The following is a 27,991-nucleotide window of genomic DNA, read 5'->3' on the forward strand; positions in this document are numbered from 1 at the left end:
CCATCAGTGGTGTACCTAGGCAAACTGGAGCCTTGGGCAAAACCTGAGTTTGATGCCCCGCCATGGGCAGCCACCCTCTCCCACCATGACCAAACAATGATTTTTTTCCACCAGGTCATTTCAAAGTCACCATCACAGTATAGAACATACCCCAACTCACAAATCTGAACATAACGATAGACCATGCCACACAGCAGAAATTTTTTTTTGAAAACAATTTCAAAATGCTTTCAAAATGTTTTATTACTGCTATGAAAACATTTTATGGTGTTGTATCCAGTCCCCCCAATTGGGGGAAACAGCATCACTTTCAATGCTATTTAAACTGGGGACCCCAGATTCTCCCTTTAAGGTGGATTTAAAAGGAGAATCTAGGCTCCCTAGTTTAAACAAGTGATGCTGGAATCCACCCCCAAACAGCATTATTTTCAATAATGTTTAAACTGGGGACCTCAGATTCTCCCTTTAAATCCATGGATTTAAAGGGGGTGGATTTAATAACAACAACAACAACAACAACAACTTTTATTAGGCATTGAGAAAATAAAAGAAAGAAAGAAAACAAGCATTGGCAGGAAGGGGGTGGATTTAAAAGGAAAATCTGGGGAAATTTAGGGGGTGCCTGCTGTCAGGGGTGCAATTATTAAGATAGCAGCACCAAAATTTCAGAGTATCTTTGTGAGATAGTAATGATGATACCACCCAGGTTTGGTGAAGTTTGGTTCAGGGAGTCCAAAGTTATGGACCCTCAAATGTGTAGCCCCCATCTCCTATTAGCTCCCATTGGAAACAATGGGGGATGGGGCACTCCCTTTGGGAGTCCATAACTTTGGACTCCCTAAACTAAACCTCACCAAACCTGGGTGATATCATCAGGAGGGTCCCCCTAAAAATCTCTGAATTTTTGGAGCTGCTAGCCTAAAACCTGCGCCCTCTGCAGGCCAAAAATGGAAAAAACACTGAAAATACAAAAAAATCCCACAAACGAACCAGCAGTTTTTGCGCCCCCCACAAGGGGGCGCCTTGGGCAACTGCCCACTTTGCCCAATGGGAGGAACACCTCTGGTAGCCATACGCAAATTCTAGATTTTAAGAAAACAGATTTCAGTAAGCTTAGGAATCTACTGGTTGCGATCCTGTGGTCAAAAATACTAAAAGAGAAGTGAGTGCATGATGGCTGGGAGTTTCTTAAAAGTGAAATCTTGAGAGCACAATTTATTATTATTATTTCAATTTGTTTGACTGCTCTATCCCCTGAAATTAGCATGCCCAAACACACAGTGGAGATGGTGTATGCAATTGTCATGGGGGTGGGGGGTGGGGTATTGGACACCCACTCATACATACATCCTCCACTCCCAGTACTATTATCTAAGTGATAGAGCCCATTGAGGAGCTTACATCACCCTGCTTAGATATAGTTCCAATGAGGAGGAAAAATGGGAGGTGTCTAAGGAAACCAGGATGGCTGTCCGAAGAACTGTCAACTGAGCTAAGATTTTAAAAGGACATGCCCAAGAAATGGAAAAGGGGGGAAATCACCAAAGAGGAATTCAAACAATTAACCAGGATGTGTAGGGAGAAAGTCAGAAAAGCTAAAGCTCACAATGAGCTGAGGCTTGCCAGAGAAGTTAAAAACAACAAAAAAGGCTTTTTTTGTTTTGTTAGGATAGAGTCACTGCATGGAGAAGATGGCAAAATGATAACAGGGGATGGAGAAAAGGCAGAACTACTAACCATTTTCTTTGCCTCAGTCTTTTCCTAAAAAGAAAACGGTGCTCATCCAGAAGAAAATGAAACAGAAGATACAGTAGGAGAAATTCAGCACAGAATAAATAAAGAGGTAGTGCAGGAACACCTGGCTACTTCAAACAAATTCAAATCTCCAGGGCCTGATGAACTACATCTCAGGGTACTAAAAGAACGGGCAGAAGTAATCTTAGAACCACTTGCTATAATCTTTGAGAACTCCTGGAGAACAGGAGAAGTCCCAGTGGACTGGAGGAGGGTTAATGTTATCTCCATCTTCAAAAAGGGGGAAAAGGAGGACAAATAATTACCGTCCAGTCAGCCTGACATCAATACCAGGGAAGATTCTGGAGCAGATCATTAGACAGACGGTCTGCCAGCATTTAGAAGGGAATACTGTGATCACAAAAAGTCAGCATGGGTTTCTGAAAAAACAAGTCATGCCAGACTAATCTTATCTCTTTTTTTTTTGATAGAGTGACAAGCTTGGTAGATGAAGGGAATGCTGTGAATGTAACATACCTTGATTTTAGTAAAGTTTTTGACAAGGTGCCCCATAATATTCTCGCAAGTAAGCTAGTGAAATGTGGACTAGACAATGCTACTATTAGATGGATTATAATTGGTTGGCTGACCAAATTCAAAGGGTGCTCATTAATGGCTCATCTTCATCCTGGAGAGAAGTGACTAGTTGGGTGCCACAGTCCTGGGCCCAGTGCTATTCGATATTTTATCAACAGCTTGGATGATGGAATAGAGGGCATGTTAATCAAATTTGCAGATGACACCAAATTAGGAGGGATAGCTAATACCCCAGAGGACAGAGTCAGAATTCAAAATTACCTGGACAAATTAGAGAGCTGGGCCAAAACTAACAAAATGAATTTCAACAGAGATAAATGTAAGATACTACACTTAGGCAGAAAAAATGAAATGCACAGATATGGGATGGATGACACCTGGCTTGACAATACTACATGCGAAACGGATCTGGGAGTCTTAATAAACAACAAACTGAACGTGAGTCAGCAGTGTGATGTGGTGGCTAAGAAAGCCAATGCGATTCTGGGCTGTATTAATAGGAGCATAGTGTCAAGATCGAGGGATGTAACTGTACCTCACTATTCTGCATTGGTTAGACCTCACCTGGAATATTGGGTATGGTGGAATATTGGGTATGGAATATTGGGCACTGCAGCTCAAGAAGGATATTGACAAGATGGAATGGGTCCAGAGGAGGACAACCAAAATGGTAAAATGGTCTGGAATCCATGCCCTACGAGGGAAAACTTAGGTAGCTGGGTATGTTTAGTTGGGTGAAGAGAAGGTTAAGAGGTGACATGATAGCCATGTTTAGATATTCGAAGGGATGTCATGTTGGTGAGGGAACAAGCTTGTTTTCTGCTGCTCCAGAGACTTGGACCAGGAGTAATGAATTCAAGGTGAAGGAAAAGAGATTCCACCTAAACATCAGGAAAACCTTCCTGACAGTAAGGGCTGTTTGACAATGGAATGTACTACCTCGGAGTGTGGTGGCATCTCCTTCTTTGAAGGTTTTTAAAGAGAGGCTGGATGGCCATCTGTCAGGAGTGCTTTGATTGTGTGGGGGTTGGACTTGATGAACCTAGGGGTCTCTTCCAGCTCTATGAATCTCTTTTTGCCAACCAAATGGTGTGGAGAATATTTTCAAGAAGGGAAGAATAGGCACTCATTAGGTCATTTTCAAAAAGTGTCCCACTGGCATCTCATCATGTTAATTGTTTTCTCATAAAATACCAAAGGGTGGATTGTTGTTTAGTGTCAGAGCATTTGCTTTGGATGCCAAAAGTTCTTGGTTCAGTCTCTTCCATCATTAGGTGATACGATCAGGTAGTCACTGATGTGTGAGCCCCTGGAAATCTGCTGTCAGGCCGAGTAAGCAATAGTCAATTTGATAGAACAATGGTTTAATTCCATAGAAAGCATGATATGTGTCCTTTCAGAACACGTTCTTCTCCTCTCTGGTTATTTTGGAGGGATGCAAATAGCTTCCTGGCCCATTTTTTGACCAGCAGCTTCATAGCCCCTAAGGAAATTAATCACACATGCCTTTGTGACACTTCCTAAAGCAGAAGAAACTCAGGCAGATTTAAGGTAGGATTATTGTGCCACCCCATTTTTAACTACCCACCAGAGGCACAGGAGGTATTCTGCACACAGCATCAGGTTGCTTCATCTATTAACAAGAAAGTCATTCGCAGACACCTGATGGTTTCCCTGTGAGAGGTAATATTTAGCCCCTCCCTACCAGTTGAAATGTGGTGGTGTGGTGAAAGGTGGAGGACTAATGACTTGCATTTCTTCTGGGTATGTTTGGTACATCCAGATTAGGCAAGTTTCCTATTTATAGGAACCTATTTATAGGATGGGGATTTGGGCTCTCTTTTTTTGGTGGTGTGTATAGAAACTGGCATTGTAACATTGCCATCACACATTAATACAGGGATAAAGACTGTTACCCACACCAATATGTGTATCTCTCCCCCGCGCCCCCGGCTGCCCCACCCCGCCAAATGATGTAAGGCATTTATGTTGACAAGTGCTGGCAGGCACAGTTAAAGAAGCTTGTGGTTCATTTGAGTGATATTTGTGGTGATGCAAGGCCAAAGGGAGAGGAAAGGCAGGAGCAGTTGATCCCCTCAGTGGGGAGTGTTAACCCACCATCAGTTTTCTAGGGCCTGTTATATTTGTTCATACCACAAGCTTAACTGTTACTCCGCCTATAATCCAGTATCATGGTTTCCCAAAATGTGTATTATGGATCTATCCACCTATTTCAGCAATCATCATTTGACTACTACTGCCATGGGATCTACTTCCCTCAAGATGGAGATGAAATAGTACAGGGAACCAAGTTGTTAGTAGCTGAGGTGGGAAAATGAAGGGTGTGTGTGTGTTTGGAATAGTATGTCCTTTCTGAGAAGAGACTCTCGAATTATTCATAAAATGTACTAATTCTGTTTGGTACTTTCCCAGACAAAAAGGTAGGATATAAGTCTGTTAAATAATTAAAACATGATAACTAGTTATCTGAGTAGAAGAGGAACAGAAATCACAGCAAGATAGAAACTACAAACAGCCCTCTTAGACACTTGAGATGGGGCAGTTTTAATCTACCAAACAAGTTATATGGCCTTTGTATAAAGACATAAGAGATAGACATGAACAGATTAACAGAGAGGCTGTAACATTAAACTGTCCCTAGGTAGTTATTGGGAACTTTGACGATCCTTTCTTTCCCTATGAACTGTAAGAGAAATTGAGATATTTTTATTTAAACTTTTCCTCTGTACAGAGAAGTTTTTTGTCTTTCTCCCTTAGTACACCACAGGCTTCGTACATAACCACTGAACTGCTTAAGCACCATGATTTTCTTTCAGTATTTTCTTTTTTTGACAGCTGAGCCCCTTTTTGCCATGCAACAATAGGGGGAAGGGAGGCGTCAAATTGAAGAGAAACAACGCTCAAGCCTCCTCAGACTTGCAGGAAGAATTTTGCAGTTCCTTGGATCCTAGCCTGAACTAACTGTACCATTGGCATTAGCGTTGTCACTTACCACCCAAATCATTAGCACCTGTAACTGCAGGCATATTTTTTGTGCATGTTCCTTTAAAGCCATTTTATGAACAAATAAAACAGGCTCTAGACAACAGTTTGTGTGTTAATGGTGCCCACTGAGTGGGGCAAACCCTCCTTCCTTTCCTCTGTCCTTGGTTATTTACACTGTCCAAACTCTACAGTTGCCCCCTCACCCTCAGCTCCTCAAAATCTGCCAGTGTACCCAACTCCCCAAACACCCCACTGTGTAAGCCATGCATGCATGGCGATTGGCTGGAAGTGAGTTGTTGCCACTATGGCTAGGCTTTTATATAGATAAATAGATTACTAATACAGCTGAAACCCAGGTTGCTCCTGAAAGAAACACATTGTATGAAGTTAGAAATTATGGACTAAACCAGCAAAAATGTCTCCTGACACTGCTCGCGCTCCACAAGTAACACTGCTTCTCAAGGTGTACATGAAAAAAGAAATCTCAAGAGATGGGTATATTTAACAATATATATTTTATATATAATTTCTAGATCAGTACATTCAGTTTAACTTGTTTTTCTTCACAAACAGAAGAACTCTTACAATAGTAGACTTCTAAAATAAATACTATTAAAATAGAGCTTCGAAATAAATATTCTATACAAAGGAAAACTTCTGTGGTAATTTTTTTTCAGCTGAAGGAAAATGTAAAAGAAGAGGGGAACCTTGACCAATTGTTTTGAAAATGGAATAAAAACAAATCTAACATACCCATTGCTGCAAGATACATTTACAGTGTGCAGGAAGGAGGGCCAAAGAAGGATTTCATTTTGCTGAAGCAAGGAGAGTTTCAGGCAAGTGAAACAGTAGAGTGTCGTGTTATACCCTGCCTCCATTTCCTTGCTGTAGCACTGCTGAGGTTAATACTACTGTAAGCCTCTTGGAGACAAGTAGAGGATTTGTGGTATTTCCTAGGTTGATAGAACAGAACTGTATTCCTTAATTAGTCTGTTTTTCTCCTGCTTATGTGGTGGAAGGTAAAAAGGGTGAAGGCAGTCTTCAGGACAAATTGAACAGCCAGAGAGGAAGGGGGAACCCTGTTTCCTAATCTCTCATTTTGCAATTTCACCAGTTTATTCTGTGCCTCAACAAACCGGATTACTTTTTGATCCTTTCTAATGATTTCCATTCAAAACACAATCCAGTTTGGCCCATTGGGACAATAGGAGAAGAAAGCTTACTTCCCAATAGGTTTTCTTGAGCCTCAGCACCCAGCCTCATTATACTTTGGCTCAGTGCAAAAATATGTGACCACGTTAGACTAATACTTTTTTATATCAAGAGAGGCAATTTGGAATAGAGCACATGTACCTTAAAAGTAGAGGGCAGACTGGGGGAGGGAGGGGGAGGAAAGGGTAAAAAAACCAGTGTGCTAGCAAACAAAGGCCCTCTGAAAAACCAGCAGCCAAGACCATCTAAAAAAACTGGTGTCATGCTGCCCAGGCTCTTCTTGGGCTGGTCTAACCCAGAATCCTTTCAATGCCCCACAAGGAGCTTGACAACTTTGTTGCTAGGCCCAGGCAAAGAGCCGGAGAAGCATGCTGCCTGATTGCTACACAAGAGGTGGGTCTGGAAACTATGCTTCATTTTGCTACATTTGCAAGCAGCTGTTTGAATTCTCAAAGCCTTTCTAGCACATGATCAGGTTGGCACTGATAGGATCTACCACTTGCATCAGATTGGCACTGATAGTATATATAATATATATATAACTTTTAAAAATCCATACAGAAATTTAAGTATTGACAGCTATGTACAATAAAAAGAGGCCCAGTTTTACCAGAAGGTTTTGTATATGAAATATAGGAATGTTCTGGGTGTGTATTGGCACATGCCAATCCACCAGTGTGTTGATCTGCTGGGGACAACCAACACCTACAATCTGCAGTTTTCATCAATGCTCTTCCATGCTCATACGCAGCAAAGATGACAGCTAAGCACCTGGTTGCCATTTGTGCTTACATTGACAAGCATTAGATTTCCAGCTTGTCTGAATTCTCAGAACCTTGTTTATCATCCCTTGAAGATTATAATTATTTATACATTCAACAGTATTTTGGCTAAGAGTCTCCTTCTTCCTTTCCACTTACTCATTGCATGGTTCCCTCAAGTTTGTGCAAGAATATATATAAAACATATTGTGTATAACCCACCAGGAACCTGTAAAGCACTCTCCATTGAAGTGAATGGGAGTGGCACCAGAGCATGTTTATCACTCTCCCATTCATTCCAATGGGCAGAAAGGGTTCCCGGTGGATCATAGCCATTGTGATCATGGCGGGGCTAATCTATACAAATCAATCTGGCAACACAGACGAAGTATCCCTTTTTCTATGAAATACTATTTACATAACCAAGCAGTATTATAAATATAAAAAAGAAGATTAAAAATATTTCCCAATCAATAAATATATACATTAAAAAAAACAAAAAACAAAGTCAGCCACTACTAGTAAAGACAAACAAATATCGCCCTACCCAATTAAAAAAAAGACAACTCTTTCCTGTTGGTAAAGTGTTAGCTTTTTAATTGCAAACAAGCAAATGTAATTTCTGAAGCCCACAAAATGAGTTTACCAACTGCTTGCTTAATTAAAGCAAGGAAGCTGCCAATCAGGCTGTGCTGTAAACCCAAATTCAAAATAAACCAGCAGAGTTTTTGAAACTCCACATCTGACTTGTTATATTAGCAAATATCTTTGCGGGTTGTCAACAGAAAGAAGTTAATCCACTTGAAGTAAATGCAGTATTGATTGTCGTATAAAGGTTAATGCCTTTCTCTCCTGGCAGATACAGTGTTGAAAGGCCTAGACTTCCCCCCATGGAGCTAGGAAAAAACTGCACCTATTCAAACCTGCTACCCAATGGATATTTAAAACTGTTAACTGTGGAAACCATTCCTTACTAATGCATTCTGCAGAGGAGACAAAAGTTTAGCAGTAGCAGCAAAAAGGGAAAATTTAAATATTCTGGCGGAATGACATTGTGCTGATTATATTTCTTTAATGAAAGCTTCAGTTGCACTGATACTGATTCAAGAAGAAAACTTATGGTGAAGGACGGAGAAGACAATTTCTTGGCTCAGCTTCATTTTGCAAGGTGATTAAGCCGGGAACTGCTTCAATTTAGTGAGACAATATGACTGAGGGTAGTACCTTGACATCAGCTTTGACTTCAGCAAATTCTTTTTTGTGTGGGACAACCTGCTGTTTGAACAAGTAACAGAGTTCATTGGAGCAAAGTGTCTACTCAGAATTCATTAGGTGCTGAAGGGGCCACGAAGCTCAGTCACTCCTGTTGTTGGGAATTAAAACTGAACTAATAGGAACTGATTGCAAGTCTTGCCAGATCCTTAGTATTTATATATGAATGAAGAGAAACCGCAGCATTCTGGGGAATCAAAGTGTTGCCCTGCAGTCTCTAGCTCGCTGCAACTAAGTGGTTGCAGGCTTGTGGCAATGGCAAAATTACATTAATTTCTCCAGCCATTATATTTAATAAAGTAATATTGGATGGAGAACTTTTAGTCATGTTTAGATATTATTTCAATGGTGGGAGCTGGAAATGCATTGTGCAAATGTCCACACATTCAGCTTAATGCCTGCACAGAGCCTATACATGTATGTATAGAACTTTCTATGTGATCCAGGACTACACAGAGAGCTCCACGCACACAGTCAAACACATGTAAGGTTCTAGGAAGATATTAAGCTGAAAGTGTAGGTGTTGGGAACAATGTCCGCTCCTTGGTGTCTCATGCTTTCAAAGTTATGTCTTTATGTCTTGATGCCAATTGGTCAGCACAGCTCTGGTACAGGCTATGATTTAGGAACAATGAATAAGATGGGTTTAAATGAAAAGGCTGGTAGGGTTGCCAGCTTTCAACTCGCTATGCCTATAACTGTGGCTCGATTTATAGCAATCCTCTGCCTAAATCTCCATCATACCGAATTCTGTTCAAGACAGACCTGAAATGGACCGTTAAATCAAAAATGCAGCTAGACATGTTCAGACAGCCATTTTTGTATCTGACAAAAAGGGAGGTGGGAGAAACAAGGAGGTATCAGACAACTACTCCTCTTAAAGTGTTGAGAAAATTAACCTTTTACTGATTACAGTGTTCCTGTAATGAATATATGGGGAGACGGTTCCTGTCCTGAACTGGACAGCCTTTGGGAAATAAGAATCCTGTTGCAGTTCCGGATGTACCTGCCAAACCTATCTGTTAATTATTCTTGTAGACTGTCAGCTTAGCAAACAGCCAACACTCAGGATCAGAAAAGAGGAAGAAGCCAAGCTGTTCTGTGTGGTCACTTTCTGCCTTTGCTCTGCAAATAATTAAGAAGCCTCCTTCCGCACTGCACTTACACAGCCCTCAATAATTCAAAGTGCTTCAGGTCCAGGAAAAAGGTATCTTTCCCCCTTTCTTTCTTTATTGAAATGAAAAGGCTGACACACATTATCTATGAGCAACACAGGTTATGAAACTCCTTCCTGCAGTTTTTCTACACTTCCCACCCCCACCCCTCTCCCCAGAAATCAAAACGGCTTCTCTGGTCTGCTGCCAACTTTCCCTTCAGGGGACGTTTTACAGATCACACTGTTCGTGTTTTTACACCGGCATCCCGGCCGACTGACTTGGTCATAGCATCGCTGCGACAGTTTCACGCAGCCGGTTGCAGGCAGGTAGCATAGCAAGCACGGCAGAAACAGAGAGAGCGCGCTCATGAAAGACCAACGGGCACAGCAGTTTGAATGAGAGCAGGAGCATGGGTGGTCTGCACAGGAACCTTCGTCATCCTCATTGGTGCAGTGGTAGAAGATGCCCTTCACCAGACACATGCAGGTCGCGTAATTGACCAGGTTCTGAGCGGAGCAGAGGCACTCTTGGTTGCATACCCAGCAGGAGGGCAAAGTCCTCGGCAGGGCGCACTCCTTGCACTTGCATTTTCCACAGGCTTCACACAACAAAAAGTGCTTGTCCGCCTCCAGAGATGTGGGACCCTTGAGATCTAGAGGCTTGCAGTTAATCACTTTGGGCTGAATCCGGACAGCTCTCGGGGAGGAGGAGTCAGCCACTGGCGCTGGCACCATGTGATCCAAAAGCCTTTGATCTGAAGACGTGCTGCTGCTGCTGCTGATGGAACTGGGTCGCCCACTGAAAGAAATCCATGGGTGGGTGATGTCTTGCTCACATCTGGGCAGGTGAGTAGGTTCATGGTGGCCCCTGGGATACTTCTGAGCAGCCAGCTGGACCAGGGTGGGGTTGTCAATGTAGTCATTCTCAATGTGTGTGGTCTTCATTTGGTCAATAGGGAGGATGGTCAGAGGATGCTGTAGTCTGCCGTAGGGGATACGACTGTCCAGGAGTGGCTGTACCATGGTGGAATTGGGGACCACAGTAATATTGTGAGGCATACGAGGTTCCATTCTCAGGCTGTTCTTCAGCACTGGGAAACCCTGCTTTTAGGTGTCCTAATAGAGAGATTGAGGGAAGGGAGAGATAGTTGAAACATTAGCTGTTATTGCAACCACTCCAATAAAGCCTCATTGCTGCAGCTGTTCCTCTGTCCAAGGTGACAGTGGAGTCAATTGCAGTATCACCCTTTCTGCAACTCACATGCATGTATAGTGGCATCCCCAAAAACATGCATGATCTTGGCCTCTAGGTGGACACAAGCCTCAGTCTGGTAAGTTATTAGAAATAATTAACAAGAAATGTGGAGTAACCACACACATGTGCCAATGTCATATGACTGGGGTGGTAAGGATAACTTGGAGGTGGAGAGAACAGCCAATCAGTCAAGTGAACAAGAAAGATAATCAGTCTGCTAGGGACTATTCTAATAGAGATTGTACTCTGGCAAAAGTTTATGCACATGTTCATGCAGAATACTTAACTTCTCATGCATCCATGCACACTGTACTCAGTTCCCATTTTCTTCCTTTTAATAGCAACGGAAAGGGGAGATGCCAAGTTCAAGGCTTTGAGTGACTGGCCTACATTCACACAGTTCAGTAAACAAGCAAGCTAGGCTAGTCCCCCTCCCCCACTGATCCGCAGCAGCTAAATTTTAGATTCTCAGAAGCAGCTGATAGAGCATAAGATTCTGGCAGGGAAGGTACTTCTTCAATAAGTGCAAACTCATTTACCTGTGGAGGCTGCACGCTTCCCCTCCATTGACAAACTTATCCGAATACAGCATGTAGCAATCCCACAGGGTAATTTCAGGTCAGGAAATTAGTCCTGCTCCTCCTCCCATGATCCCAATCAAAACTGGGCACATCGGCTCTTCACACTAAATTTAAAAACTTGGAAACTCTATGTGGGAACTTTCAGTGTCTTTCTAGTCTGGCTCTATGTCCGCTGCTGAAGATGAATCTACAAAAATAGGTCTCTACTGTCAGGTCTCTACTGAGGCCACACAGTAAATAAAAATCAGTTTTTAGTACAATTCTATGCAGTTACTCCAGCCTAAACCCATTGAAATCAGTGGTCTTAGAGTAGCTCTACACAGGACTGTACTGTCATAGGTGCAGCTGCCTAGTTTGCACAATTTGGAAGAAAATGGGTGGTGGTGGTTGTATTAATAAGTTGTGAAGATGAAATGCATAACTTAGGTATAACATCAAAGAAAGGATAGTATACCCTCGTTTCTCTGAGCTGTAAAAAGAGCAGTATTTGAAGTAGGCCTTAAACTGGTTTCCCAGGAACAGAACAAGCCCTGCAGTGTTTATTGTTTGCTAACAGATTAAGGCAGTGCACATTAGCATTAAAGGGGGGGGGGGATGGTGCTTCAAAGTACTCTTCTGCAGGTGACTGAGTGAAGCCTTAGACCCTTGCTGTCAGAGATGGTATCCCCACATCAATATAGCACAGCAAAGAGCATACCTCTTCCTGTGGGATCAGAATCCAAATCCACAAAGGACTTTAGACACTGCAACTGGACAGCAGCTGGAATTCAGCTTGTTACTTAGTGAATACCTCCAAGCTCCAGATACAGATTTGGGCTTATTTAGGAAGTAAATGGGGCATTTCTTTTCCTCTCCCACAAAAAACCCTTTCCTTGCTTTTTGGTGACCCGTTTTTACTGGAGCCACTTGTGCGGCTTTTGGCAGAGAGAAGATTGCAGCCTAGCCCTGCTGAAAGCAACACTGTAAGGCAGAGGATGAATGAGCAGTGGGGAAACTAAGCTTGAAGAGGGCTACACTTTTGCCAAGGAGTGATGTGGCTTTCCCTCCTTCCAGTTTCAGGGGGCAGCACCTGATGCTGCATGGAGATGGCAGGAAAGATTTGCAAACTGGGAGCAGTTTGCAAATGCAGCACTATTAATCTAGTCCCCATTTGCAACCTCAAGGGCTCAAAATAGCCTGCATCCCTGTGGGGAATGGGAAATTCAGGCTCATTGGTATCTTTGCAAAAGCTGAGTCACAAGTCAGCTGCTGCTAGCTGCAGATTCTGTTTAATAAGCATTTCACTTCCCTTCTGCTACAACAATGAGCAACATAGTAGGTTTTTAAAAATTCTGGCCCATTATGCATGGAGCGCTTTTCCCGATGGTCTTCTCTTTGCAGTGGGGTCGCCGGACAGATCTCCTCGTGTTTCCTTGTTTACATAGGAGGAGGTGCCTCACTGCCTACTACGTGGCTTGCCAGCCCCCACTTCCAGGTTGCTCCCTATCAATCGCAAGATTGACAGCTTTTTTTAAAAAAAGGCCTTTTAATGTTAGATCAATATTCTACCACAGTACAGCCTTGTTCCCACCCTCTTCTGTAGTGCTGGAGAGCTTGGGAAGGAAGCGGGCCAGGTGTGACCAATCACTGGTGGTGGAGGAGGATGCCACTGCAGGGAAAGACCCTGATTCCCCCCACCTCTGAGAAAGCAACGGGAGCCTGGAGGTTGGAAAAGGGGGGTAAGGAAGAAGAGGTGGGAGTGCTTCAAAAGGGAATATGTCAATATTTTTCATAAGATCACAAGACTGCCAGGGTTTTTTTTCTTTAGAACCCTTTAAATTTCATATCAATATTCCCCATGACTATTGTGCAGCCTGGTTATCATTAATTTTTTATTTTGGGGGTGAAAGCTGGCCATCAATCCTTCAGAAATACCTGCAAGGAGTGGGGGGGGGGGGGCGCGAAGATGGAAAGGAGAGAAAACTCCAAAGCAAGGAAAATCACCGGGGTTTGCCGGCGCTTGGGAACAGCAGGACTTCCAGGATATGTGGTGCTGTGAGTATGCAATGAAGCCTCTTCCACGAAGGAAATGCACTCTTGCTGCGTGGCAGAGCTCCAGTGTATAATTGGCCAAAGAGAGAGCAAGATGAAGCTTCAGTATATGGTTGCCTTCAGTATATGGTTTTCAGGTAGAGGGTAGAGACCTCCTGGAATTATAGCTGATCTTCAGACCCCAGCAATCAGTTTCCCTGGAGAAAATGGCTGCTTTGGAGGATGGACTCAATGACATTATCTCTCACTGGGGTCCCTTCTCTCCCAAATCCCCACCCTCAAATCTCCAGTAATTTCTTACCACAGAGCTGGCAACTCTACTGAGTGCAACTCAGTTTGAGAAAGAGCACTGGTTGCGACCAATTCTCACCATACAGATTTTCCCGTCACGTTGAACATGCACCTTGCTTTACCAGAAAGCAACCAAAATATGAAGGCATCCACTAAAACACATGCACAGGAGCAATGGTGGGATTCAAATGATTTAACAACTGGTTCTGATGGTGGAATTTAAATAATTTAACAACTAGTTGTTTACAAGCACCATTTTAACAACTGGTTCTGCCGAAGTGGTGTGAACCTGCTGAATCCCACCACTGAACAGGAGTCAGAAATGCGAATTGTTGTGAAATACGCAACAAATTGAGTTGACTCCTGAGATCTAAACCAAAGCAGTTTCTCCTATTTCTTGATATCTAATTAATGGAAGAACTGGCATCTCTGATCCACAGTCTTAATTCACACAAATGCATGAACAGAATCCCGGTTTTCCCAGGTGTACAATCTACATTGTTACATATGAATTCTCATTCAAAGGAATACTCAGAATTAAGCACTTCACCAAATTTCAGCTTTGCCCTGTGTGCACTGGTGAATAAGAATGGCATATAAATTTGGGACAGCAGCATATGGACTTGCTCCTAAGATTATGTTGCTTCACATTGGTCAACTATGAACCGACTCTGGCTTCTGCTATTCATCGCTCAACTGCCAACCAAATAAGTGGAATTCCTTAAAAGCATATTTCTAAGGTTTAAATCCTAAAAGCAGTGCTGCTTTTGACCCAGATACACTAAAGTAACTCCTGAGAGTAGACAGAATGTGTGAAAACAGACTTCAGTGACCAACCTGAAAAAATCCAAACGGAGGGCACATGCTCTTTTAAACATTCAAACTATTTTCATCCAAACACCAAGCAGCATAATATTTGGTTTAAATGCTGTTTACTAGCTGACTCATCTACTGCTAGTCTCTAATTTCATTGGAAGAGTGCAGTTTATACTGGAACCCATCCAGAGATTCAACTGTAGTGTAGGACATGAAACCACAGGAAGCAACAAAACTTAAATCAAAGAACGGAAACAACTTGGTTCAAATTTAGAGAGTACACATTGTTTTCTGGTGGAGCTGCCACTTCCTCACCATGACCTTTATATTATTTATTAATTATATATTTTAAAAGATCAATTTAAAGAAGCAGTTGACCAAAGAACATTCCTTGTTAAGGTCACGAAGAGAGGCTGTTGACATTCATGAAAGCAGAGATCTGATTAATGGAAGAGAAATAACACTTTGCCTCTGAAAATTTTAACTTGTGGACAAGTAAAATGAACATACTATTAAATGGTGCCCAAGGAAAAGAGGAAATAACTCAAAGTATGAAATACATGCAGCATATTATTGCTAAAGTTAAGCATTTTGTATTGCCATCCCAAGCAGAATTGCTCCCTCATAAAACTAATGAAGTCCATGACCTTAGAAAGATATAACTCTGTTTAGGATTGCACTGTTGAGTCACCTTTGTTTTAAAGATAGAGCTCAATGCTGTCCCCCTGAAAGCCCCCCTGAAGTCCCCCTGGGACTTAAAAGTGTTTAGCTTTGGATGCATTGTGCCTATGAAGATGTATCATTGGAACAGGATTCACTGGATTTTCTTTTGTTGCACGGAGTGGAGCAAGCCTGGCTTCCTCCTTTTTGCTCAGTGTTCTGGTAAATGTATTGTCGACTATTACCTAATCAGGTTAATTGTTAATCTTGCATCCCACTCCCCACCCATATCCAGAAGAAGAGTGTGAATTTATACCCCATCAGTGTGTACTCCCCCTCTTGGAGTGGGGAGAGGGGGATATTTGACCCAGGCACCATTCACCTGGGTCATGTGGGGGGCACCTTTTGGCCACCCACCCCTTCCCTTGCTTTCCTCCTGGATCCCTCCTGGTGCCACCCGTTTGGCATCCGCCCACCTGTGGTGCTTCAACTGCCAGCACCTGCCCTCCATCTGCAAAGCTGCCCTCTCCCCTCCTCCCCAGTGAGGCCAGGGCGCATGGAGTGTGGCACACCCTGGAGTGCCCACCACTTGGCCCTGCCTCACCTCTCCTGCCTTGCAAAGCCCCGGCAAAGCCACCCTCTCCCCCCTCCTCCTCCCTGGCAAGGCCAGGATGCATGAAGTGCAGTGTGCCCTGGAGCATTTGCTGCCCAGCCCTGCCTCGCCTCTCCCTCCCTGCAACTCCCTCCCTCTGTGCCTCTGCTTCCCAGTCTGCAACGTGCCTCCTGTCCATGCTCTTGGGAATGTCAGCAACCAGGAGAGAAGGTCAGTGTTTCTCCTCCTACCGAGCCGCTAGCTTGCAGGTCTTAGCATGAGGCAGAGAGAGGGATGGGACAGGCAAAGGGTACTCATGTGTTGCAAAGGTGCGGGACTCCAGAACATTCACACAGTTCAGCTTCCTTGGAGAGGCTGGCCTCAGCCTTGTGGGCAAAGAAGCTTCCTAGCCCGCCCCCCATCCACCCAGGGGCAAGTGTTAGCCTTAGTGGGTTGGGAGAATTGGGAGGTTCCCAAAGCCAGGCCCAGGATTCAGCTTACTTCCTTTTGCTGTAGCAGACAGAAGAGAGCAGCAGTTATGTTTACAGCCTTCCTACTCGGCCGCATTGTTTAAGAGAAACCCAAAAACTGCTTTGCACCCACTCAGGAACCCTTCCTCCAGGGTCTTGCTTCAGCAGCAGCACAGACAAGTCCTACAATTGGAGGAGGGGCGCATTTTCAGCACTTGCCCCCAGGCGCCATATTTTATGTGTACGTCACTGTATCCCATGCTTTTTCTCAACTGCAAGGAGTCTCAAGGCAGTTTACAAACTCTTTCTCCTCCCCTCCCCACTACAGACACCTTGTGAGGTAGGCAAAACTGAGAGTTCTGAGAGGAACTGTGACTAGTTCAAGGTAACCCAGAAGGCTTAATGTGGAGGAGTGGGGAATCAAATCCACTTTTCCAGATTAGAGTCCACGGCTCCTAACCACTACACCAGGCAGGCAGAAAACCTCTAACTCTTTTTTAAAGTACAGTAGGAAGGTTTCACTGATTTAAATATTGACTCCCGACTTTACAATGAAATTGTACTAAGAGGAGGGGTTGTGACCAGAGCTAGCTAATCCATGCTGTACACAGTCAGTTCCTAGTGGCCAAACTAGCTTTCATTGAACAGTCCTGGGCAGGAATTATATGTCAGACCAATTACAGTGCCCTGACCTGGATGGCCCAGGCTAGCCTACTTAACAGATCTCAAAGTTGGCAACTCTAATTGAAACTTAGGCAATACATGTGCTATGTAGGAGCAGCAGTGGCGTAGGAGGTTAAGAGCTCATGTATCTAATCTGGAGGAACCGGGTTTGATTCCCAGCTCTGCCGCCTGAGCTGTGGAGGCTTATCTGGGGAATTCAGATTAGCCTGTACACTCCCACACACGCCAGTTGGGTGACCTTGGGCTAGTCACAGCTTCTCGGAGCTCTCTCAGCCCCACCTACTTCACAGGGTGATTGTTGTGAGGGGGGAAGGGCAAGGAGATTGTAGACCCCTTTGAGTCTCCTACAGGAGAGAAAGGGGGGATATAAATCTAAACTCTTTTTCTTCTTCTCTTCTATGTCAGTCTAAGAATGGGCCGAAGTTATTTCTTGTCTACAGTTAAGTAAATTCCAGTATTTTACCTGTTTAGGCCAATATCAGATTTTAACTATGCTTTGTCCATACAGGTAGTGAACACAGCACACACTTTTTTGGGCTATCCCACAAGATATGAGAATTCCTTAGCTTAGACTAAACCTTCCCAGTACCTGGAAGAGGCAGCAAACGGGGAGATAGGTTTTAGCCTGACATTCTAGGTTGTGAAGTGGTATGGTCCAGGAAAAACAGAGCCAAACTTTTATTCACTTCTGCCCCACAAAGTCACAAGCTTTTTTACCCTGTGCCCAATAGTATGATGCCTTTTCAGTAAATGTAGTAATAGTAGCTTTGGTTCCTATTTCCTATGTACCATTTTTATAGAGCCTTGGTGAGGATGGGGAACAGAAGTCTAGGATTTTATCCTAAAATTAGGGTGAATAGTATAAACCCACCTCTCTTCCACAGGCTGTCAGAAGTTAGGAGAAGGAGCTTTCTAAACCCTAGGGTTACCAATGTCCACAATTTAGCTCCAGAGATTCTGAATGCCTTGTCTGGAGGGGGGAGGGGTGCTATATGACTCCTATTGAGAACCACTGATTGAGCTGTGTGCTAATGCTGCATGTTTGAAATGACCCTTAAAATAGCATATGCATTGAATTAATTGCATGCTGACTTTCCCCTGCAACATCCATCCATCTTGTTTGTCACAGTTAAATTTTCTCCTTCCTACAGCAGCTGTCACCTGAGAAGATCTTTAGACTGTTCCAAGAACAGTGTGTCATTGCTCCTCAATTATCTACATAATGCATTGTTTACTAGTTACATTTGTGTTACATCCCTCCCTCCAACTGCTCAGATATGGGGTTCTCATGTGTCCCATGAACGAAGGCTGGTCCATGCCTGCTAAGTTTCAGAGTCCCTACTGTTTTAAGAGACATTTAACAGAGGAAGATCCTCTGAAGTTGCCAGCCACAGATGCAGATGAAACGACAGGACAAAATGCTACTAGAACGCGGCCACATAGTCTGGAAATCACACAACATCCCAGAGGAAGAGAGAATGATTATACGTATCAGAAACATTGGAGTCTATCATTTCTAGAAAATGAACTAGGCATTTGCACAGTGTGTGCTTCAGTTTCTGTTCAGAGTTCTGGGCTTTATGCAGAAATTACAAGCTTTGGCTTACTGTAAAGGGAAGCATTTTTATACCAACATGTCAAGTCACGGTATGCTGATTTAGCACTCCCTGCAAGTCATGAGAGTTTTAGGAAGGCAGGACCTGATGAAGAGATTGGAGGGGGGGGGGGGAAGGAATGTTGGAGGAGGGGGGGAAGAAAACCTGAACAGATCTTGGTACTTCTAGGTACATATCTTGCTGTTCTCACTGATCCTAAGAAAGCTGTGAACTGGTACCTGGAGGGAGTTTTAGGATGGATGAGGATTAACTGAAACTTAATGCTGACAAAACAGAGATGCTATTGGTGGGTGGAAGTTTCCTGCTCTGAACTGGGTTGGACTCTTCCTAAAACAACAGATTTGTAGCTTGAAGGGCTGCTGGAGCTGGGGTACCTTTGGGTGGCAATAGTACCTTTCATCAGCTTTAGCTGCTAAGCCAACTGCAGCCTTTTCTGGGCAATAAAAAAATCTTGTCGCTGTGGTACATGCCCTGATGACATCTAGATTAGACTACTACAATACACTGTACAATGGGCTGCCCTTGAAGAGTGTACAGAACATTGCAGTCAAAATGCTGACTGGAGTGGATCATAGGGATCACATCATTCCAGTCTTATTCTATTTACATTAGCTCCCAGTTAGGTTCCAAGTCAAATTCATGGTATTGACATTGACATTTAAAACCCTGTATGGCTTGGGACCAACACAGCTTAAGAACTGCATATTTCTTCATGCACCTACATGATCGCTTCAGGGGCCTTTTTTGACTACCCTCACTGACTCAAGCTAAATGGGTGGCAACTTGAAGAATGGCCTTCCCAGTCATGGCACCAAAATTATGGAATTCCTTTCTTGGGGACAATCCCTCATTGACCCTCCTCCCTGTATATTCATTTTGTTTAACTGTTGTGTTTCATTGTTGTTATATTACATATTTAAAAACCTTATTTTAGTGTTTTTGATCATTCACTGTTGTAAGAACACTGAACTAGATGGAAGAGACTTAACTATTTTAAATAAATAAATACTCTGATATTTAAAGCATGGTATTAAGTCACATGTAATGCACCACCATATAAAAGGCTTTTCAGTGGGCTATGTAGTGTGGCAACACATTTAGTCATTAGTACTTTATATAAGTGGAATTAAGGGACAGAAGTCAGAGAAAAGGTGTCTATTTTCCTAACGTTTACAGCAGCCCTCTAAATCACCAGTCTTTTATGTGATATGATCATGTGTCTTGGGTGGTTCACCATAATTTGAAGACTGCCACCTAAATTTCATACTTCTCTTTGAGGTTGGGATATAACATACTACAGAACTACTGAGCATTGTTATTTAAGTTTTAGAGATGAGAAATAATAATCTTTTGCAATTTTTTGGAGTTTTATCAGTTCACAAGTGTGTTGCCCGTGATGACTTGACACATTACAATGGAACTGTAAACTAGAGTCTGAAAACAGTCAATAAACACGTATGCCGGAAGGATAGTCAGATAGTACGTCTGTGCTGGCTCTCTTGGACTGCTCAGTGAGTTTCAGCATTGCTGACCGTAGTATCCTTCTGGACCACATACTTTAAGTGAATTAGGAGGTTGTAATGATTCCCATTTGTCCTGGAAGGCCAGGGGCAGAAGGTAACACTAGGAAACTTTTCTTCTCCATAAGCTTTGACCTCTGAGAGTCCCATGAAATTCCCTCTTGTCTTTTTGCTACTTAATATCTATATGATGCTGCTGGGAATGGTTATCAGGAGGTTTGGGATGATCAATTCTACCTCTTTTTAATCCAATCTGAAGGAGGTTATGGATTTGCAGTAACATTGTATGAAAGTATGAGAATGAATGAGAACTAACTAATCTTGAAAGGAGAACTAACTAATCTTGAAACCAACATACTGTTGGTTAGGGATTCTACTAATCAGGCTAGTAGAGTCATTCACTAATGCTCCTAAATGCCCAGGATATGCCTGAGAACAGGAGAATCTTTTACCAAATTAGGGTAAGATACCAACTTTCCTGGAGAAGTCTGACCTGGGGTCTTCCAGACTGAACTAGACTAGACTATCTTGGAAAACTCTTTAGTGCAGAAGGCAGCCGCTGCCCAAACACTGACAGAAAGCAGTGCTCTTATTACTCTTGTTTTTCTGGCTTTTAATTTGGTTCTGGGTCTGCTTAATAATCGTAAGTAGTTTGTGCAGGTTACTTCAAGCACCTCCATCTCCAAAATGAACTAACTTGAGGGAGCAGGCCAGTTCCAGAGGACACGGCAACTTTCTACCATAACCAGAGACTTGGGGGATGATGACTGCACAGGCTTTGGAACTTCCTTCTCCAGGGTTCTCATCTAGCCCATTCCTTCTTACGTTTCAGAAAACAAGTGAGGACCACCGCCTTTAGGTGGATGTTGTGTAAGAGATATGCTGTGACTGCTTTTCTTCGACTCCTGCAAATATTTTGGTTGTAACAGCTTCCTGGCTTATTCTTATCTTATCTACTTTTGTATCCTTTATTATATGTGATGTGTTTTAACTTCTCATCCTAAACCATGTTGAGAGTAGTACTAAAACAAACAGAAATGGATTTTCAACAGAACTGGTTGTCACCTTCCAACAGAATCCATGACAAAAGCAATTTCCTTTCAAAGGATAAGTTTTTAAGAGGAGAGAATTTAGGCCATCTGCCATTTCCCTAAAGCTTCCCCAAAGTTTGTTAATATAGCAACATACTCTTTCAAGGATGGGGGGCGGGGAATCTTTACATTTGATAACCTGCATAAATACTAGTTGTTTTCATTATGTTTAACTCTACTTCCTTTAAAAAGCTCATAGCAGCTTCCATGAGCGGCCAGAAGTCACTACTAGGCATTCACCACTTGGTTTATACCTCCTTAGTTTCAGCTAGGGTTGCCAACCTCCAGCTGGTGGCTGGAGATCTCCTGATATTACAACAGATCTCCAGGCAACAGAGATCACTTCACCTGTAGGAAATGGCCACTTTGAAAGGTGAACCCTATGACATTAGACCCTACTGAAGTCCCTTCCTGCCCCAAACCCCACTTCCCTCTGGCTCCGCCCCCAAAATCTCCAGGTATTTTGCAGTTTGTAGTTGGCAACCCTAGTTTCAACAGTGCCACAGTCCCAAGTGTTTCCATACTAATACTGTGAATGTTGAAGAAGGACAAGCTCTTTCCATTACAGATTCCAATATGAACTCACCTGCCATAATCAATAAGCAAATCTAAGACTGCAGGAAGACCCAGAGAAAATGCACTTTAACCAGGAAACACCCACATGCAGAGTTATCACCTACACTGAACCACACAAAATAGCATTTAAAAAGAACAAAACTGCCAGAATAGCAACTCAATAGTCAGTTAAATGAGAAGTGATGGAGAGACAATGGTGCAGTCCATCAGGCACTGATATCATGGAGTCTTGGTTTGGACAGAATACTGACATGGACAAGAGTTTGAGGAACAGCTATACATTGGTGTGGTACAGCGGTTAAACCAGGATCTGAGTAAACTAAGCTCGAATCCCCATTCTGCCCTGGAAGCTTGTTGAGTAACCTAGCCTACCTCAAAGGGTTGTTGTGAGGGTTGAATGGAGAAGAGAATGATATGAGCCACTTTGGGTCCCCATTGTAGATAAGAATGGTCTAAATAAAATAAATTAGTATTTGGTGGTTTGTAGACACAGAAGTCCCTGAGCTGGATGACCCAAGTTAGCCTGATCTTGTCAGCTCTGAAGCCAAACAGTGCCAGCCCTGGTTAGTATTTGGATGAAAGACCACCAGGGAATACCAAGGTCACTATGCAGAGGAAGGCAATGGCAAACCACCTCATGCCTACTGGGTTGCCGTAAGTTGGCTGTGACTTGACAGCACTTTACACACAAAGACAAAGAGCAGCAGTGGCATAGTGGTTAAGAGCAGGTGCACTCTGATCTGGAGGAACCGGGTTTGATCCCCAGCTCTGCCGCCTGAGCTGTGGAGGCTTATCTGGGAAATTCAGATTAGCCTGCACACTCCAGTACATGCCAGATGGATGACCTTGGGCTAGTCACTAGTTTTCGGAGCTCTCTCAGCCCCATCTACCTCACAGGGTATTTGTTGTGAGGGGGGAAGGGAAAGGATTTTGTCAGTTCCTTTAAGTCTCCTACAGGAGAGAAAGGGGGGATATAAATTCAACTCTTCTTCTTCTAGTTGCTTGAAGAAGACTATCAAGTTACAGTTATACCAGTGCCCAAGACTCCAATACCACTAGTGAAATCAACTCATAAAAGATCTGGTAAAACTTATGGACACTTATAACTGAAAACTGGTTCTGCTGCCTATAAGCAAAAGATGGCCAGCAAGTTTTATGGCAGCAAATTAATAAGATTCTTTTAAAGCAAACTTCCTAGAGAGATTGGCCAGCTTTGAGTTGGCAGGCTGAAATATACCAGAGGTGTGAAAATGTCTAGATCTCATTCTTGTTTAACAAATGGTCTGTGTTGTAGAGCTTCTTGTGGCTCAATCCAATTGCCCAGTCCTCTAGGAAAACAGGTTAGAACTCAAGAGGCGAATGTTTCAAACTTGTCAACCACATCCATTCAAAGGGAGAATGCTGAGTGGCTAAGAAAAAGACCAAGCTATGGCTCCAATTATTGAAGTGCCATTTCCTTAAGTAGGCTGAAACACCTTCTCTGAAACCTTTTCTGGAAAAGTAATACATTTTAACCATGCTTTCATCCAGGAATTTCAAAGCAGGAGTGTGAAGGCCGTACTCATGTTTGGAAATAAATCCCATTGAACATGCAACTTGTTCCTGAGGAGATAGTAGGATCAACAATTTCATAGTAGAAAAAAATGAATTCAAATGAATGGAACAGGTTTACAGACAGAACAACTCTTCTGACCCCACTTCTTTCTTTTCCAGAGGGACCATATTCCCACTTGAAATAAATCTAGGTGTATATTTCTTTATTATTTCATAGTAAATAGTTTGCACAGTGAACAGGCTTTTGGCTGAGAAATATCCAAGCCAAAACATATGAGCCAGGATGCTACTGATTTCTAATTATCATGTACTAAATTTTAGGATAGCTTTTAAAAAAAATGATGTTAGTCATGGGAAGCCTAGAAGCCTTTAGGATACCCTTCCCAGAAATAACTGATCAAGAAAAAAATGGAACTTTTAGCAAATGTGAAATGGCTTGGAGCTTTTAACTGCTCTTGTTGAATGTCCCCGAGAATCCTGGCATGAATTGCAAACAAATAAGTATTCATTCCTCTTAAACAAAGAACTTCTGGAAACAAGCAATGCCAAGAGGAAAGATGTCCAAGAGAAGTACTTGCTTTTCCAGCAAATTCAGAGTGAAAATCTGGGTTATCAATAATGGAAACAGAAGACAGCTTACCTTTCAAATGTTCAGCAAAGGTCAATCTGCCATACTATACACAAAAACCAGGTTAAGATAAAGCTATGGCAGGTTCATTTTTTTAAAAAAGCCCAAAACCATAAACAGACAGGTATTACCCTAATAAAGCCCACTTTTTGAAGGTGTCATGACTGCAATCTCCCATCTATGACTGATCAGATAAAGCTCTCAGAAGCAAAGAGGGAGGAACACCTGGGTCTCCAGAGTTGCCAGCCAAGTACCTGACCAAAAGACAGGGCTTCCTCACCACCTACACCTCTGCAGAGAGCTGATTTTACCCTGGTGCCAAGAGACCCTAAAATGTCACCATTAAATACACAAGAAGGACTCTGTGGACTCATCCTGAAAGAAAGGTACACGTGCTGGGAGAAATGACAGCCCCAGGATACTAGGCAGGGGCACGAGGACGGGAGCTTGAAAAACAAACCTTGACTAGCATAAAGAAAGATTCAGAATCAATCACTGCTCAGGAAACTCTGCAGAGCGCCAGAAGAATGTCTAAGCTCACCTTTCCTAAGAACAAAACCTGGGAGAATCTCTTGAACTGACTAAGCCAGGAGTAGGAAGCGAGCAATTGTTAGCAAGCATCACATTACTTATAAGCACAGCAGGATAAGCGGAGGGCTAGAAAGGAAAGCCAACATCCACCTTCACAACCTCCGAGGTCATTAAAAGACTCTATGTCACAAAAAGGGGCATGGTTCAAATATCAGCAGGTGTACTTATTGGCTTCTAACCCACATTTTGTCTTTTTAGGTTTGAACAGTCATCCTACAGTAAAGCAAATGGGTTTCAGATTTCTTTCTCATCTGTCCAGGGCTTTTGAAACCCTACTTATTCAAGAGAAAGGACTGGAAGGGACCTGTGCCCCAAAGCCTTGTGTTCCAAAAGAAAGATACATGAGCCTAGAATCATTAGTCCTTGAGAAAAAGTCATACTGGTGTTTAAGGATCTAGAAATTGGGGGAGGGGGGTCATAACATTCTAAAGCAAGGGCATTAGATCAGGAGGACTGTGGCATTCTTTCCTGAAGTTTCAAATGCTGAAATACATGGGACGCTTCCAGCTCTGTCTGGGAACTAATTTTACTTAGCTGCAAGATAACAAAAACCTAAATTTTCTTGAATGCTCCATGTTAGTGATTGAACTGCAGAGCTATTTGGAACAAAGTGATTATAAGGAAGCCTTCTAGGATATTGAATTTAGTGGGATTTACTTCTGAGTAAGCATGTTCATAATTGCCCCAAGCTCCCATCTGTTAACCAGAGAAGCACCAGTAGAAAGAAGTGGGTAAATGGTGCTCTTAGTACTTCTAATGCAGTTGAGGCTCAGTCGGTGCCCAGGCCTGAAGATAATGAGAGATTGCAGGAGAACAGAAAAAGCTTCTGCAGCCATTTTATGATGCCTGATAAATCCTTTCTCAAGATCAACAGACTTCGTCATCACTTCATAGAAATATTTTTTTGCTTTACATTTTCAAACAAAAAATTAGCTGCAGTCCATTTTTTGGGGGAATAAAGATAATATTTTAAAGCAGGTGGCTCACTGGGTTGCCGTGCCCAGCAGGAAGGGGAACATTTCTTCCAGGGGCATCGCAGATAACATTGCAATCACAGGAGCACAGTGGATCGTCACTTTCATTCTAGCTTATAGGAATGAGGACAAATGGGCTGGTGGACAGAAGCCAATTGGAAGATCCTTCTGATCCAGGGGCACAAGTTTCTAGTAGGCTTTTTTTTTTAAGATCAAGGAAGGCAGGTTAAATATTGAACATGCTGATGGGGGTGGAGGAATGCTCTCAAACCGAGCTGATATCCACAAACGGCTGAGGTGCATGGGCTCTGACCTTATTGAGAGAGAGAGAGAGGGAGAGAGAGAGGGAGAGAGAGAGGGAGAAATCCGAGCAGGTTTGAAAAAGAGCCCCACTTCTTGCTAGATGTTTTCAGCCTTGGGAGAGGGCTTGGCAGTAATCTATAAACAGCTCCCTCCAGTTTGTTTCTGCTTAATACCGGGGTTGACAGTGAAGCACAAGCAGGCCCTTTGGGAAGGTGAGACTGCAGCCACCGCAGGCTCTTGGGCACTCCCTTGTATGCAATCCTTTCAAGAGGGGGAAAAGAGAAAAGATTGATGGCGAGGCCATTCCTGACCCCCCCCCCCCGCCCCTAATCCTTGCCAGACTCATGTGCACGTTTCCTGACCAGATCTGCATCCCCCAAGCCCCACACACCGCGTCCCCTTTCCTGCTGGCGAGGGCACGTCGTGAACATCTCTTGGAGGGTTCTAGGCCGCGCTTTGCAAGGCTGTGACGCCACGGCTGCTCCCAGCCCCACGCAGCCCCCTTCCCTGTACTACGCAATAGGCAGACAAGGCCCCAGCCAGATCCATTTTGCTTCCCCCCTCTCCCTCCGTGTTTGCAGCGCTCAGGTACAGCAGGAGCCTGGCGCACCCAACCTGCGCAGTTCGATTCCAGCCCAGTCGCCAATCCAGCTTATCTGGAAGTTCAAAGCTGGAAGAACAGCAGATCCCCCCCAAGGGACAGGAGGGGGGAGAGGAAAGGTGTGTGGGGGTGTGTGCAGAGATTTCGTTGGAGAGAGAGAGAAAGGATTGCAGAATTGTTCCACGAAATCAAATGCAAAGAGCAAAGGTCATGCGGCAAGGAGCTGACACTCCGGCGGCTCACCTCTAAAGCGTCCTAGTCTGGACACGGCTTCGGGGAAGCGCCGCGAAAGGAGACCGATCAATCCGAAGGCGCGCGAGGTCGGATTCAGCGCTTTCCTAAGCCAAGGGAATCAGACCCCCAAGCGGGGTGGGGGTGGGGATGGGGGGTGAAACTCCTCGGCCGCCCCCCAAGCGCTTCGCCAAGAATGTCAAAACCCAAGGTCCAAACTGCCTATCTATCCTGCCCCAGTCCTCAGATCGGAGGGGCACCAATGCAAACGCCGTCGCACAGACCCCAAAGCCCAAGTGCCCATCGATAGTAAGCGGCACACAAAATAACCCTGAAAGCGTTTGACGGGGGTGGGGTGGGGTGGGGTGGGGGTCCGAGGCACTATGCACACCTCCGCCCCAGACTGGGAGGACCAGACCTTCAGAGAGGCAGTGGCGTGTTTCCCTCCCTAAGAGGGGATTTATTTTTCTTTCACTGTATCTTAAGCAGAAATATTAATTTCCCACTTACTTTAAATAATTCAGCCAAGATCATCTCTCAAAAGGCGAGTGAGTCCCAAATCAGAGTCAGATCATGAGCTGTACCTGCAGGGCTTGGGGGAGGGGCGGGAATTGGCACGCAGCACCCTCCGGTTCTCAGCGAACGACCTACAAGCGCTGCGCTGTCAGCAGCAGCAGCAGCAGCCGCCGTCGCTTCGCTATTGCAACAACTGCTGCCTGGGAAAATGGCTATTTTATGAATGGGAGGGAAAGGGCTTCCTCTGCGCATGCGTGTCATCGCAATTGTATGAATGGGTGGGCGCTGGACTTTCAGAGCGCATGCTCCGCTCTCATTCATGAATGAGGGGCCGGAAGGGAACTTGTTGTAAGTTAAGGATGGATGGAGGCTCCTTTTTTAATGAATGAAAGGCGACAGCTGCAGCCAGCTGCGCATGCACCATACACCCCCAGCCTTGGGCTGACGGTAAAACAAACTGCAGTAGAGGGAAGGAGTGGTTGGTTGTACAGTGGAGAGAGAAAACCTGACGCGAAGAAAGAAGGTTGTGGATTTCTGATCGAGTAAAATCTCGGGAACGGCAGAGCTCGCCCGGGGTGAAGGGCTGAGCGTGCGCCGGGGAGAAGCCCCAGGCGGGTGGTGCGGAAAGCAGCTTCCGATCTCTGCCTGGTGGTTTCTCGCAGCTGCTAGGCT

The 27,991-nt window shown here is 43.9% G+C and overlaps 1 protein-coding gene across 3 annotated transcripts; it reads right to left on the reverse strand.

Annotated features, from left to right (window-relative positions):
* Positions 1-5,833: 5,833 nt before the first annotated feature.
* SPRY4 (sprouty RTK signaling antagonist 4) lies at positions 5,834-27,511 on the reverse strand. Of its 3 annotated transcripts, none has more exons than XM_048491368.1 (2): positions 27,314-27,511; positions 5,834-10,854 (listed from the first exon to the last, which is right to left on the reverse strand). In XM_048491368.1, the coding sequence occupies exon 2, from the start codon at positions 10,807-10,809 to the stop codon at positions 9,919-9,921; it is 891 nt and encodes a 296-aa protein (XP_048347325.1). In that variant the 5' UTR covers positions 10,810-10,854; positions 27,314-27,511; the 3' UTR covers positions 5,834-9,918. The 3 variants fall into 3 exon arrangements, with proteins under 3 accessions (XP_048347325.1, XP_048347327.1, XP_048347326.1); XM_048491370.1 differs by lacking the exon at positions 27,314-27,511 and adding an exon at positions 26,816-26,869; XM_048491369.1 differs by lacking the exon at positions 27,314-27,511 and adding an exon at positions 11,533-11,641.
* Between the last annotated feature and the right edge of the window lie 480 nt (positions 27,512-27,991).

Source organism: Sphaerodactylus townsendi, linkage group LG03 (genome assembly GCF_021028975.2).
Source record: "Sphaerodactylus townsendi isolate TG3544 linkage group LG03, MPM_Stown_v2.3, whole genome shotgun sequence".
Taxonomy (NCBI): Eukaryota; Metazoa; Chordata; class Lepidosauria; order Squamata; family Sphaerodactylidae; genus Sphaerodactylus; species Sphaerodactylus townsendi.

Bases quoted from the DNA above. Each gene is read 5' to 3' on its own strand.
- SPRY4 (XM_048491368.1), bottom strand. From the start codon at position 10,809: ATGGAACCTCGTATGCCTCACAATATTACTGTGGTCCCCAATTCCACC.